This window comes from Poromitra crassiceps (assembly GCF_964638095.1).
Source record: "Poromitra crassiceps genome assembly, chromosome: 28".
Lineage (NCBI taxonomy): Eukaryota > Metazoa > Chordata > Actinopteri > Beryciformes > Melamphaidae > Poromitra > Poromitra crassiceps.
In genome coordinates this window covers 17563298-17577835 of record NC_139651.1, presented here as the reverse complement: position 1 = coordinate 17577835, position 14538 = coordinate 17563298, and the positions used below count along the sequence as shown (strand labels likewise).

The window sequence follows — 14538 nt, the reverse complement described above, 5'->3', positions numbered from 1 at the left end:
AGTAGGGCCACAGTCCTGGACTCATTTTCAGTAAACGATTATTTATTTGGAACCTTTTTATTTAATATGGAAATTAGGCCTAGGCTATTACATACATGAGTGCAAATGGACTACCAAGAAACCACACATACAGCAATTCAATGTTGAATTTGGACATTATATTTAAAAAATTGTTTTTATTAATTCCTGAGATTATTGTAACATGATACCCTTGTTTGTTTGTTTGTTTGTTTGTTTATGTATGTATATTTTTCTTTATTTATGAAATTGTATGCTTGGGAATATCAAGAGATCTCGCGAGAGAATCCGAATGAGTGGAGCGGTGTAAAGTCTGTTACCGTAGCAGTAGCGGAACAACAAAAGAAGACCGAGTTGCAACCCGGACGTATTTTCCATATGCACCCGCTTCTTTGGAGGCAAGAAGGCGGTGGATGGTCGATGGCTTGAGGATTGTGCAGAGTTTCTACAGTCACAACGTGACAATTCAACCTGTGTTGCTGCTCAATGATCAGACCTGGTAATGCAGATATCACGCACACATTGCACACAGACGTAGCGTAGGCCCTACGCTGTAAACACCCGTTTTCTACCTGTGTAATATTGTACTTTACTCATTTACCTTCCTGTTTTGAGTATGTTTTCGAATTTCATATTTTTGGTGTGTTTTCATATCGTGCACATTTGTCATTGCCTCTGTTCTGCTGTTAGCACACCCTGCATACATGATATAATTTGTAACGTTAGATCTGGTTACTGTTGGTGCATTGTTTTATACCCCCATTTTGCGATATTCTCATTTAGTCTATTGTTAGGTAATATAGGTGTATAGGTTACATCTTGCTGCTGCAACGAGCTAATACTTTTGCCACGGCCACGGGGATCTCACCTTATCTTGATTTGTGCAGATTAGTGCCTCAATCTTAACCTTGCAAAATCAATCTGCTGTCGTTTCCTCATTCTACAGATAGATTACAACTAAATTGCATGCACTTGGTTTGCAGCAACAGAACTATAAATATATATATTTACATGTGTTTTTGTTTCTCCCTGAGCAACACAACGCGAGACTCGTGCGTGCAGCCCATTGTGCAGCCTGGCAGAGTGGGCGTGCTACCAGCGTGAAGTGAGCAGAGATACTTTCTCAGCTTCAGCAGGAATTTCACTTACGGTTTAGTGATTTTGCTTTCAAAATAAAAGCATAATAAAGTTTGAATGAAAATAGACCAGCAGAACAAATACAAATGAGACAGTGTGTACAGAAAACTCTTGCTCACTTCAATAGGATAAACAAAATGATTAAAAGGCTGGCTCAGTGATTGGCCTTCCCCCTGATTCCTTGGCGATCACTATAGCCAAGAGAACAAGGAGAAAACTGAACTCTATTCTTTCTTTTGAAGGCCATCCTTTGTATAATGTATTTAATGCCCTGCGCAGTTCGTTTAGGCTTTTGATGCCTCGGTTCTCTACTCAGCGATTTAGAAGATCCTTTGTTCCTGCTTCTGTAAAGTTCTTTAATGTACACTGCTAGCTCTGTATTGTGAGGCTCTCTCTCTTTCTACTGTGTTATTGTTATTGTGCTGTATGTTACAGTTTCTTGTTTGTGTATCTGTACTCGCTCTGGTGGCAAACCATGTTTCCCCTCAGGGATTAAGAATAAACACCATACACCATACACCAAGAGCCCATTTCAAAATATTGTAAAAAGAAAAACAAAAAGTTTTAATGCGTTGGCCCAAACTCACCGCATTCATGTAGATCAATACTAATCTATCATGGCAGACCATTAGCTAACCAACATCTATGTCAAATTCACTCTTGTTGACATTTGAAAAAAACTCATTTCCAGGCCTTCACCCACACAGTCAGAACATTCAAACGAGCCCAGTTCAAAATATTGTTAAAAAAAATAATAATAATAATGGGCTAAACTCACCGCATTCTTTGTGTTGTGAGGACACAGACCCAATTTATCCCTTTAAATATCTGGTGAGTTTCTGGAGTTATGGCTGTTATTGTGTTAGGCCACTTACAGTTTGGGTATCTGCCACGCCCCCTTTTGGTCAAATTGCATGCCTGTCAGAAATCAAACGGCTGGGGAGATATAAATTACATAAATAATAAATAATGATAAATTAATAATAGTAGTAATAATAATAATAAGAATATTTCTAGAGCATCTAGTAACCACCAATATCTGTCATTGGGCCAAATTTCAGGTCTCTGCGATGTACCGAACTCACAGGTATTTGCATTGCGTCAGAAAAATAATAATAATAATAAACCAATACAAAAACAATAGGGTTTCAGCCCCTTCGGGGCTTGAACCCCTAATAATATAATTAGATGGTACTTTGAGAGCGCAAACCTGTGCCAATGTTGAACTCTTACTTCCTGGCATCATTTCTATCACTTACATTTGACATTAAATAGATTTCTTGACCCTGCAAACATGCCCTCACGATTCAGTCAGGGCACAATTGGAGAGTCCTTGGCATGAGAAAGCTTTGGAGCATCTGTACAGCATCAGTCTCTGGTGGCACCTTGACCTCTGACCTCTGACCCTGGTCTCCTGCCAAGACAGAAGTGCTGATCATCGCTAGCGACAGCATTGCCTCCAGAGTGGCGAGATATTTCCCCTTAAGGGAAATATCCGCCCCTCTCTCTGAGAAATGTAGGTGTTTTCTTTGAGCAATCTATGCATTTGGATAAACATGTAAATTCCCTAACCCGCTCCTGCTTCTACCACCTCAGAAATATTGTCAAACTACGGTCCATTGTATGACCTGCTGAATTGGAGATGTCTGTACATGCTTTCATTTCCTCAAGACTTGATTATTGTAACTCACTTTTCACCTGCCTTAACCAATCATCCATAAACCAGCTCCAACTTGTCCAAAATGCCGCTGCAAGATTGCTCACCAGGTCAAAAAAGTCTTGTCACATCACCCCTATCCTAGCCTCTCTCCACTGGCTCCCAGTGAATTTCAGAATTCAGTTTAAAGTCCTGGTCTTAACTTATAGAGCCCTCTATGGACAAACCCCGGTTTACATCTCCGAGCTTCTCCATTCATACTCGGCCAGTCGGTCTCTGAGGTCGTCCGACCAGGAGTTACTGGCGGTGCCCTGGACCAGATTAAAAACTAAGGGTGACAGAGCGTTCGCGGTGGTGGCCCCAAGGCTCTGGAATACTCTCCCTCTGGACCTGAGAGTCTCTTCCTCTGAACTCGTGTTCAAAAAGCAATTAAAAACTTTCCTGTTCAGAAAAGCTTTCGGCCATACATAGATTTGACCGACTTTTTGTTTTATTTCATTCTGCTGCTTGCAATGTCTATGTCTTTATGTTAGCTATTTTTCTGCTAGCCTAACTTTGCATTTTCTTAGACATCTTTTAATTATATGATATGTTTTATTACTTGTTTTAAACTGTATGTGGTCCTCTGTGAAGCACTCTGTGCACTCGTGCTACGAAGAGCGCTATATAAATAAAGGTTTATTACTTACAGTACTTACTGTCTTGCCAGGCATGTCTCAGGGCAGGCAGCACGGCAAGTGGAGCATCTCCAGCAGTGACGACGATGAAGAGGCTCTTCCTCCATCTCAGCCCCGCCCACTGGCCCACTCCAACCACAGCTCCAAACCCCAACCGGTAGCGGTGGTGGTGAAACCAGAACCAGTTCACGCCCCTCCTCCATCCTCACTTGTCATTGGCTCTGAGGCTAGACAGGCGGCCCAAGCCAGCCAGTTAAATCCGGTGAGTTATGAACCCAGTCAGTCATTGGCCGGAAAGAGGAAGAAGGAGGCGACGGACGACTGGGCTCTCTCAGACAGTGATGATGATGACGATGGAGGTGAGAAGAAGGGGAAGCGTGTCAGAGAGTTACCCAGGCGGCCGAGTCCGAGCCCCAAAGCCAAGAAGTCCAAGGTGGAGGAGCGCCCTCCCAGCCCGCACGGCCGGCTCTACTATATAGACGAGCCACAGGACTTCTTTGAGGCCAGTGTTCCTCGTCTCGACGACACCTACAGGTTCTACCTCAACAAAGTCACAGGCCTGGACAGGAAGTACAACTGTGGAGCTCTGCACATCAGAGGTGAGAAGAGTCCATTCAGTTTGGTTTGAAAATAAAATCATTACCATCCATCATCTGGGGACAGCGGTAACCTAAAGTCAAGATGATATAAGCAGGCATTTGACCTCTTTTCCTCGGTCCTTTAAACATGAGTTTTATCTAATAATCTTATTTTGCCGTTCATCTAGACATCCTCTCTCCGTTATTTGGGACGTTGAAAGAATCCGCCCAGGTGAGAGATACAGTAATGCACACTGGAGACTAGGGCTGGGTTCAAAAAATCGATTATCCGATTTTTAATCGATTTTTATTTTAATCCTCGATTATCGATTCATATGTCCAGAGATCGTTTTTTTTTTTTAATAAACAGGCTATAATATTATAGGCTGTGTGTGGTAGTTGAAACATAGTTTCAAGTTGACGTTTGTTTATGTTTGTAGTTGAAACAAAAACATAAATACTGTAGGCTACATGAATGGAAATGTTTGATCATTAATATCTACTTTTAGAAATGATATAGGCTGAAATCAAATCACTGTGCATAATTGTGAAAGTGTCTTTATTGACAGATGAAAAGGCTGTTATTTACCCTTTGTCACCACCTGGTGAGTAAATATATGTGTAACTAAAACCATTAAAATTGACAACAGGTCTGCAACTCTTTTCCCCATGTATCTACTTGGCTGGTTGGGAACCCCTATGTTACATAACTGGACAGTCATGTAATTCAGGGTACAGCTCAAAAAACACGTTTTGGTATCACTAACCAAATCAATATTGAAATTGATCGAATCGGAAATCGAATCGAAATTAATTGATTCGCAACCTTTTGAGTCGGAATCGAATCGATTCTTGAAATTTGAACCAATACCCAGCTCTAGTGGAGACACTGTTTTGATTGCCTCTTTTCCCTCGCTGTCTGCCAGGTATGGAGGAGCTTCCTGTCATTGACCCTCTTTCTTCTTTTGTAGTTTAACTACTGCTTTGATATTGCCTGGATGCGTCAGCAGTATCCACCAGAATTCAGGTAAGGCCGGAGATGTGCCAGTGATCATCATCATTCTGACATTGGCAAATACAACGAGGTACAAGTTGAAGAAGTTGACCGCGGTGATGCCGATGGCAGAGATGTTGAAAACGATGACTCTAAACTCTTGCTTCTGGATGTGTTTCCAGAGATCGTCCGGTTCTGATAGTCCATGGGGATAAGAGGGAGGCCAAGGCCCGACTGGTCCAACAGACTCAGCCCTTCCCTAATGTTCGTCTATGTCAGGTAAAGACTCACCACCACAGGTTCTTTGGTGTGCAACAGATGCGACTCAAACTCACATGAATTCCCGCTGTCCTTTTATTATTCTTATCAATGTGACTGAGCGATGTAACCATACGATGTAACCTGGTGGCCAGCTGCTGCCATTACATTACAAACTACATTCCCCCTTAAAGTGAACTAAGGCCTTGGCCACACTGATCCGTCAGAAAATGGACAGAATTATTGAACGGACAGATGTCTGTCCGATGCATGAGAACTGAGTCTACGTCAAACCCCTCGCCCAAAGCGCCGGGGCTGCTCCGCGGCCGGCGAGCCTGCCTGCGCAGCCTGCGTGCAGCTCCTTGGAAATGTGACTCGATGCAAATGACATGAACGGCGCGAGTATAATATAATGTAGATCATGTGCAGATAACCGGAGAGAAGTATATGCACTACATTCTCCCCTTGGACTAACTTCTAGTTACTGAAATCCTAGTGAAATCACACAATTTTACTCATTTTGCTGGGGAATCCCTTATAGCCTCCTTCACCGCCTCGGCCGCCATCTTCTTTGAAAAGTTGAAACAAATCTCGGAACGCCTCCTCTCGAGACCTCGACTCTGATTGGCTAAACGGACAGTGACTATCCGACCATCCGATACGTCCATTCAGAAAAAGTTCATCCCTCTTCAACTTTCTGTCCATCAAAACGTATGCACATTTTCTGGATACGTACACTTCTGAGTGCTCCACGGACAGCTGACATTGAAAATGAATGGAAGTGAACAGAGAAATGAACGCACACGGACAGACACCACGGATCAGTGTGGCCAAGGCCTAATCCCTTTGATTTCCCCCTACAGGCCAAGCTGGATATTGCTTTTGGAACTCACCACACGTAAGCATTTCTCTTCCTCCCTGACATATTCCTGTCCTCTTCCCCATTAGTTTGGGATGTTGGAAAAGCAGGAGGTTTTCCTGATGAACTAACACACAGGGGGTTTGACACCTGTAGGTCTGATTCTGACCTGATGAACTAACACACAGGGGGTTTGACACCTGTAGGTCTGATTCTGACTCAAACGATAGTCCTGTTTTATTCTGCCACATATTGTGATCACAGTTATTAGGCATGATTGTTAGTCTAAATGATTTATCAAACAAATTTACTGCACAAAAAGCGAGATTATACGAGGGATCAGCCGAGCAGCATTTTGGTAAACAAACTGCATCACTGTGTGGCAACGGCAATGGAACCCTATGGAGCCCAAGTGGCGGTGAGAGTGTCTGCTCTAGCCGTCTAACTCTGTTTACATTTTAAAAACTGCGACAGTTCACACAACTTTAACACGACATGCCTATATTATACATCAAACTCTTGAGCTACTTCTGCTCTCACTCAGAATGTCAAAATATAAGCGATAAGTGATGTATAGTTTTTGAGATATTAATGTTTGTTTGGCACAACTCGTACTATTAACTGCTGCGGGGTTCCGCATTTCTAGGTGGCAAGTGACGTCACGCTGATTGGTCCTATACAATTATACGCTTTTTTCATTTATCTTTTTATGTATTAATTTTTTTATTCATAACATATACACATGTACAGTATGATTGATTGATTTGATTGATTGATTGATTTAAGTGTCATGCACTCTAGGTGCCCAACCCCCATGGGTTTACAAGACACATACCGGTACACAATAAAGCATCACACAATGGTACATTTAAAATACAAGTCACAAGACAGCAATATAAAACAAGACATCAGTTTCTAAATAAAAGGTTCTGTCTCTGCTCCCATGCTTGACAAGTAAAATGTGCAATACGTGTACCATACATGTGCACAGCCACAGCACTCTTGTTGCTATGGAGACTTATAGTAGATATCTTCCGGGTCTTGGCTTGAGCCCTCGTCGTTGTTGTTGTTGTTGTTGTTGTAAACAGACGATCGTCCTCCATCTTTGTTTGTGCAGGAAGATGATGTTGCTGTGGTACGAGGAAGGCTTCCGAGTCCTCATTCTCACCTCCAACCTCATCCGAGCCGACTGGTACCAGAAAACACAAGGGTGAGTCCACCTTTATAGAGTCCAGCAGGAATGAGTCCGCAACACCTGGATGTTAGCAGCACTTCTGGCTCTAACGGGTCAAAGTGAACAGGATTTTAGTTCGGGGATTTTGGTTGAATGAAAGAGCGAAGGTTGTATTCAGCAAGATAATCTTCACAAATGAGGACCACTTTTATGATTTTCCAAAGAGGAAATGTGTTTTTTAAACGTGATTTTCAGAAAACGCTTCTATAGTCATAAAAGTGTTCCTCATTTGTGAAGATGGATCTTGCTGAACACAAAATTCGCTGTTTCATAAACCTTTGTTAACCACAGACCGTAATTCATGCATGTAACCGAAATTCCCATACAAAAATACCCATTGCCTTTTCCCCCTAAGAACCAGGAAGTGCAGGGACTTCTGGCTAAGCCTACAAAAATAGGTCATCCCCGCGGTACCCTATCTAACCAGGGGAGGGCGAGAGAGCCCCACGATGATGATGATGCTACTGAATTTGTTCCTCCACACCAGGATGTGGATGAGCCCGCTGTTTCCACGTTTACCAGAGGGCAGCCCTGAAAGTGCGGGCGAGTCGCCCACCTTCTTTAAAAGAGACCTGCTGGACTACCTGGAGTCGTACCGCGCGCCGGACCTCGCCGACTGGATCCAACGAATCAGAGAGCACGACCTGTCAGAGACCAGGTTAACACCAGACACATACTGTACAGATACATATGAATGAATGAATGATTATTTATTTATTTATTTATTTATTTATTTATTTATTTATTTATTTATTTATTTATTTATTTGACAAATCAAATAATACAAAGATACACACAGACACGCATACAGAAGTATAGACTACACTGCAGATGCACGCACACATTTACACACGGACACTTGTCTAAAACAGAAATATATGGAATAGAGCTGCAACAGTTAATCGATTAGGTGTCAACTATTAAATGAATCGCCATCTATTTGGGTAATGTTTTTAAGAAGAAAAAAAGTCACACTTCTGTGATTCCAGCTTCTTAAATGTGAATATTTGCTGGTGTCTTTACTCCTCTATGACAACTGAATCTCTTTGGGCTGTGGACAAAACAAGACGTTTGAGGACGTCGTCTTAGGCTTTATAATAATAATAATAATAATAATAATAATAATAATGATTGGATTTATATAGCGCCTTTCCAAGTGCTCAAAGCGCTTCACAGAATCATTATTCGTTCACACCATTCGTACCGGTGGTTCGAAAGCGTGGCAGCCACACATCGGCGCTCAACGGCCCCTCCGACCACCATCATTCATGTCTACATTCATACCAATCACACGAGGCAAGGAGGGTTAAGTGTCTTGCCCAAGGACACAACGACAGCAGCTGGGAGGGAGCGGGGATCGAACCGCCAACCCTTGCGTCATTGGCCGACCCGCTCTACCTCCTGAGCTAAAGCCGCCGCTTTGGGAAACATTTTTCACCATTTTCTAACATTTTCTAGACCAAACGACTAATCGATTAGTGGAGAAAATAATCGACAGATTAATCAGCGATGAAAATATTCGTTAGTTGCAGCCCTAATGTGGAATAGGAATAAATAAGGCCACAAACGAAACCCAGATGGAGAAGAATGTAACTTCATTTAGATGTGGTGGCTGGTGAATGGCTCTCCTGTCTGATGGTCCTGTGTGGTCTGATGTTCTTCTCCGTCATCAGGGTGTATCTGATCGGCTCCACCCCGGGGAGGTACACAGGACCAGACATGGAGCGCTGGGGCCACCTGAGGCTGAGGAAGGTGAAGACTTCTCTCTATCTTCCTCTGCTCCCCTCATCTCCCCCTCTTCTCTGCTTCACCAGTTACTAACAGTTACTAGCAGTTACTAACAGTTACTAACAGCACTGTGCTTGTACGTCTTGTCATTTGTTCACACATAGACACTCAAGGAAAGCCTTATTTCTGAGTGTGTTGTGATCTACTATTAACAAACCTGAAGGCTAGTTTCTTCTTTTTTTGGTAAATTTTTTTATTGAGTCAATTTTTTTTTTTTTTTTTAGTATATAGTTTTTTATTGTAGTTTATTGTTTCGTTTTCAGACATTAGTTTAACAGTATAACTGCAGACGGGACAAAACCCAAAACAAATAATCTTCACGCAAATTACATACAATGTGACAGTGTCCGACTACGAGTGTTCAATCTGAAAGGAGACATTTTCTCCCATCCAGTTTATGATACATATTTGTTTTAAATGATTCAAAACAAAACAAAACAACAACAAAAGAACAAAACAAAACAAAAACAAGAAAGCAAGTAAACGAATTCAAACTGAGACAGAAAAGAGAAGAAAAGAAAAAACAAAACAAAAACAAAACAAAATAATAGACACAAGAAAACCCCCCAAAACAAAAACAAAAAAAAACATTACAACATAGTGCTTTCAACCTATGTAAAACATGTGTGCAACAATATACAAATGACAAATTACCCATTTCTGACCTCACCTAAGTAGTCCAGAAACGGATCCCAGATGGTTGAGAACTTTCCAATCGAGTTAAGGTCCTTACACACCGAGCACGTTTTTTTCGTGCGATTAATTCGCACGTCAATAATATTTTCCGAACCTATATCAGTCAATGCAACCGTGCATACCAACGGCGAAGTTTCGCCCAGCGTTATTGCGGTGTTTATTTTTTCGAACCACGGTCGATTTTTCAGAAATTCGCTTCCGACGTGTACACATCTGTGGCTGGGATTGACAGGTGGGTCAAAACTCGCATCGCAATTTCGTGCCGTATATTCGCATCGCTCTTGATGTGTAAGGACCCTAAGTCCTCAGAGACCTAAGTTTCTCCATGCGCACCACTGAGACCATGTCTGTCAGCCACAGCTGAAAGGAGGGTGGAGAGGGGGACTTCCAGTCTTTCAAAACAAGTTTTTTTTTACAAGAAAGAAAAATACAATGATATTATGCATAAAGTGTACATATCCACTCTGCTGCATAACAGGCGATCTTCATTCATCTTTCCCAAGTATGTGAGTGCGTGCGAGCGGAAGTGACGTGGCGTATGGGGGCGTGGTTTCACCTAAACTGCGTTGTCAGAAGTATACACGTGTCCTGGTCGCTGCACCAGCGCCTCCTCTGGTCAGTCGGGGCGCCTGTTCGGGGTGGAAGGGAACTGGTGGGAATAGCGTGATCCTCCCATGTGCTACGTCCTGCCGGTGAAACTCCCCGCTGTCAAGTGAAAATAAGTGGCTGGCAACTGCGCATGTGGCAGAGGAAGCATGGTGCTAGTCTCTGCTCTCCCCAGATCGGCAGAGGGTGGAGCAGCGACCGGGGCAGCAGGTGGAAATTGGCCAAGTACGGTACAATTGGGGAGAAAATGGGGGAAAAATCAGTAAAAAAAAGATTAAGTAATTGTATGTGTAAATGTCATCACAGGTTATATTTCCGTGCATTGTCAGCTGTGCTTTGAAATTGAACTGCACATTGATGAACGGTTTTGTTTAATTTCGTAGAGTAGAAATTCTGTCCCACGATGATATGAAAAACTAAACTAAAAATGCATTTCAAACTCCTCTCCTCTTATGTTTTTATAGCTGTTGCGTGACCACACACATCCTGTACCGAAGGAAGAAAGCTGGTCTGTGATTGGCCAGTTCTCCAGCATCGGCTCCATGGGACTGGACAAGACCAAATGGTTGGCGGGGGAGTTCCAGCGCACCCTGACCACACTGGGGAAGTCCTCTCTCCGGCCAGACCCTCCTGTTCACTTGGTACGTTTTCCTCCAGCACAAACTTGTTGCGGTCCACCGCTCGTGTGAAGCTGCGTTCAGGTCCTATGGGACTTCTTTGTGACCCCGACAACAGCCAGTGTGTTCAGTCTTTGTTCAAGTGTGTTTAGTGTCTCTAAGGTCGCTTTCACATATAAGCTGTTTGGTCCGCTTTAACCGCGCCAGAGTTTGTTTCCTTGGATAGTGCGCTTCGTTTGGGGTGGTGTGAAAGCGCAAACAACTCTGTTGCGGAAACAAACAAGCGAACTCTGGTCCGCTTGAAAACGTGGGTCTCTGTTTGTTTGCAAGTGAACTCTAGCGCGGTTCGTTTGTGGTGTGAAAGCAAACCGAACCAAACACAAGAGCAAATATAGGAAAGGCAGTGCATCATGAGTAGAAGGAGGTAGAAGGAAGGAAAACAAACACTGCGGCGCGCACACACACACACACACACACACACACACACACACACACACACACACACACACACACGGGTCGGTGCGCACCATGCTGCCTCCCTCCTCTCGTCTCATCTGCAGAATGATGTTGGACCCAACAGCTCGCTGCCTCATCTGCTGCTCATATTGGGCGCATTCTTGTAAAATATTTATTTGATAGTAACACCAAAGTAAAAGCAGAAATCCCAAGTGTTTCTCTATGGGTTGTGTTTCACAGATTCACTTGTGTTGTTCAGTCAGCCCTCAGCAGGCAAGGAGGCAGAAGAGGAGAGATTTCCCCTCTATATTCTGTCCAATAGACGAGTGACTGTTTCGACCACGTGACATTGTTCAGAAAGTTTGGTGTTCTTGGCAAATTGCTGTGTGAAAGAGAACCAGACCAAATGAAAAATGAAACAATGTTGCAATTTCACCCCCCCGAATCGCACCGAGTCCACCAGCTTATATGTGAAGGCGACCTAAGGGATACACCAAGAAACTAATCCCTGATGACCCTGTGTGGAATTAAGATGAGAGAGCTCTAAACATCATTGATCGGTGTCTTGCAGGTGTATCCGTCGGTGGAGGATGTGAGGACTAGTTTGGAAGGCTACCCAGGTGAGTTCATATGATCCACATGATCATGATTTCCGCTGACACACTAATTCATAACTTCATAACAAGAAACAAGTCCAGCTAGGGTGGGAAACGGCCACCAACCAAAGGCTTGTAGATTTTGGCCACAGAGGGCGCCATGGCCACTTTATTAGGTTATGTGCTTGTTTGCTTGCTTATTTATTCATTGTGTTGATTGTTGGATTGATTGATTTCACAGAGGTGGTCCGTTCCATGAAAACTGGGAAACGGGAATCTGATGGTTGAGTGACGTCACACCCGAGTTGTCGTCGTTCCATTTAAACAGTCGGGAAACCAGCCAGGCTTAGCTCTAGCCAGGCTAGCCATTGTTAGCAATAACAGTTGATAACAAGGCATTTTGCGGTATTTTGCACATACAAACACTGCAGCAACATGTCCACACAGATAGAAGTTTAGACAGTGCTGTGTGCACAGCTGATTTAATGAGACACAAAAAAGACAGAAGTGCTAATAAAAAGTATTTACTACGATTTTAACCACTGTTGATGCGCAGAGCAGCCATCTTGGATGTTTCAGGTCGGGGCTGTTGAGGCTCCTCCCAGTTTGGCAGAGAAAATCCGAGCCCTGGTGACGTCACCGTCGGAGCTCATGACCTTTGAACCGTCACATTCCCGTTTCCCAGTTTTAATGGAACGGCCCATAAGAGCACTGTGATTGTGGTTTTGATGTAGCTCTTTCTGTTGGCCAGCGGGAGGCTCCCTCCCCTACAGCATCCAGACAGCTCAGAAGCAGCTCTGGCTCCACTCCTACTTCCAGTAAGTCCATTCCTAATCTCAGACAGTTTAGTCCTTTTCACAAAAGTCCACTACTACTTCCAATATGTCCGCCCTACTTCCAGTAGGTTAACTTCCAATATGTCCGCCCTACTTCCAGTAGGTTAACTCCTGCTACTGCTGCAGTCATTAGCCGCGTTCGGAATCGTTCACTCATTCACTCACTCACTATTCCTATATAGTGTTAATCATATAGTGAACTATATGGAGAATGATCAAAATGAGTTTGGGACACTACACAGAGTTTTTTCCTGAAGATCATTGCATCACCAGATGCGCCGGGTATTCATGTGATACAGACAATCTGCGCCCACTATCACATAAACAACTGAGCTCACGAGCAGATTGAGATGTCCTCAGGTAGTATTAATGTTGCATGTTTTGACTGCTAAATCCTAAATAAATCGTTGAAATTCTAATTACGTGTACGTGTGGTTTTGTCAACTATGGTGCTGTCTCCTAATAGCAAGCGTTGCTGGTCAAGTAGCTCACAAGCTAGTTAGCTCGCGAGCTAACGCCTTTTTTCTTCTCCTTCGGTAAAGACAACCGCATTGCATTGTGGTATACCGGCGACAATGTAGGGTACATTCGCTGTTCACTAGAAATCGCTGTGCATTGTGGGTATTTTATAGTGGACTAAATAGTGAATCAAATTAACAGTTGAGAATGCGGACACTATAAACAAAATGGCGACACACTAAATAGTCCACTATTTCTGTCATAGGGACAGATTCCGAACAGGGCTTTTGACTCATCTTTTTGTTCGCCACAGAGCAGCCATCACCTTTGTTCTGGCTTTATTTTCCACTATAGAGGCTTAAAGCTACCAACTGCTGCCACCACCGTGCTCCATTAGGCTTGTTCTCAACGTATAGCTAAATATAATCTATAAATAATATATGAATGAACATGTCTGAAAAAGATGATTGTGTCACAGCTCTCGAAATAAAATCAAAATGCCCTCCCTTCTTTTCACCCCACCTAAATATGGAACGGACTCTAAACTAGCCAGCAGGCTAATGTAGCAAAGCGACTAATAATAGTCTTGCGATGCTGACACATACTATTGATTCAGCACAAAAGCTTAGCTGGTGCACAAATCAGATGTGTTAACAACAAGAGATTCAAGATTCAAGATGATTTGAATAGATGATTTGAATATTAGCCATAGTGAGTAAACATGTTACAAACGAGGAATTTGTCTTTGTGCAGTAATGTACAATATGCTGCGCAGCCATCGCCGCAATACAGAATATGGCTCCTGAAAGCCTTCTATATTACAGTCTGATCACAAATACATCAAACGGATGCAGTATATACTCTCTGTGTGTGTGTGTGTGTGTGTGTGTGTGTGTGTGTGTGTGTGTGTGTGTGTGTGTAGCCGGTGGAAGGCAGATTCAACAGGGCGGAGTCATGCCATGCCACACATAAAGACGTACATGAGGACGTCACCAGATTTCACCCAGCTGGCCTGGTTCCTCATCACAAGGTATATACTGTGTGTGTGTGCGTGTGTGTGCGTGTGCGTTAG

The 14538-nt window shown here is 43.2% G+C and overlaps 1 protein-coding gene across 1 annotated transcript in view; it reads left to right on the top strand.

The window, feature by feature from the left end:
• Positions 1 to 416: 416 nt before the first annotated feature.
• Positions 417 to 14538, top strand: part of tdp1 (tyrosyl-DNA phosphodiesterase 1) — an 18340-nt gene continuing 4218 nt past the window's right edge. The window contains exons 1-13 of the mRNA XM_083662261.1: positions 417 to 517; positions 3522 to 4088; positions 4256 to 4299; positions 5039 to 5094; positions 5244 to 5340; positions 6183 to 6217; positions 7296 to 7388; positions 7900 to 8070; positions 9086 to 9164; positions 10967 to 11143; positions 12147 to 12195; positions 12923 to 12989; positions 14389 to 14496. Of these exons, the coding sequence (XP_083518387.1) occupies positions 505 to 517; positions 3522 to 4088; positions 4256 to 4299; positions 5039 to 5094; positions 5244 to 5340; positions 6183 to 6217; positions 7296 to 7388; positions 7900 to 8070; positions 9086 to 9164; positions 10967 to 11143; positions 12147 to 12195; positions 12923 to 12989; positions 14389 to 14496 (1556 nt within the window). The 5' untranslated portion in view covers positions 417 to 504. The remainder of the gene's footprint in view (positions 518 to 3521; positions 4089 to 4255; positions 4300 to 5038; positions 5095 to 5243; positions 5341 to 6182; positions 6218 to 7295; positions 7389 to 7899; positions 8071 to 9085; positions 9165 to 10966; positions 11144 to 12146; positions 12196 to 12922; positions 12990 to 14388; positions 14497 to 14538) is intronic.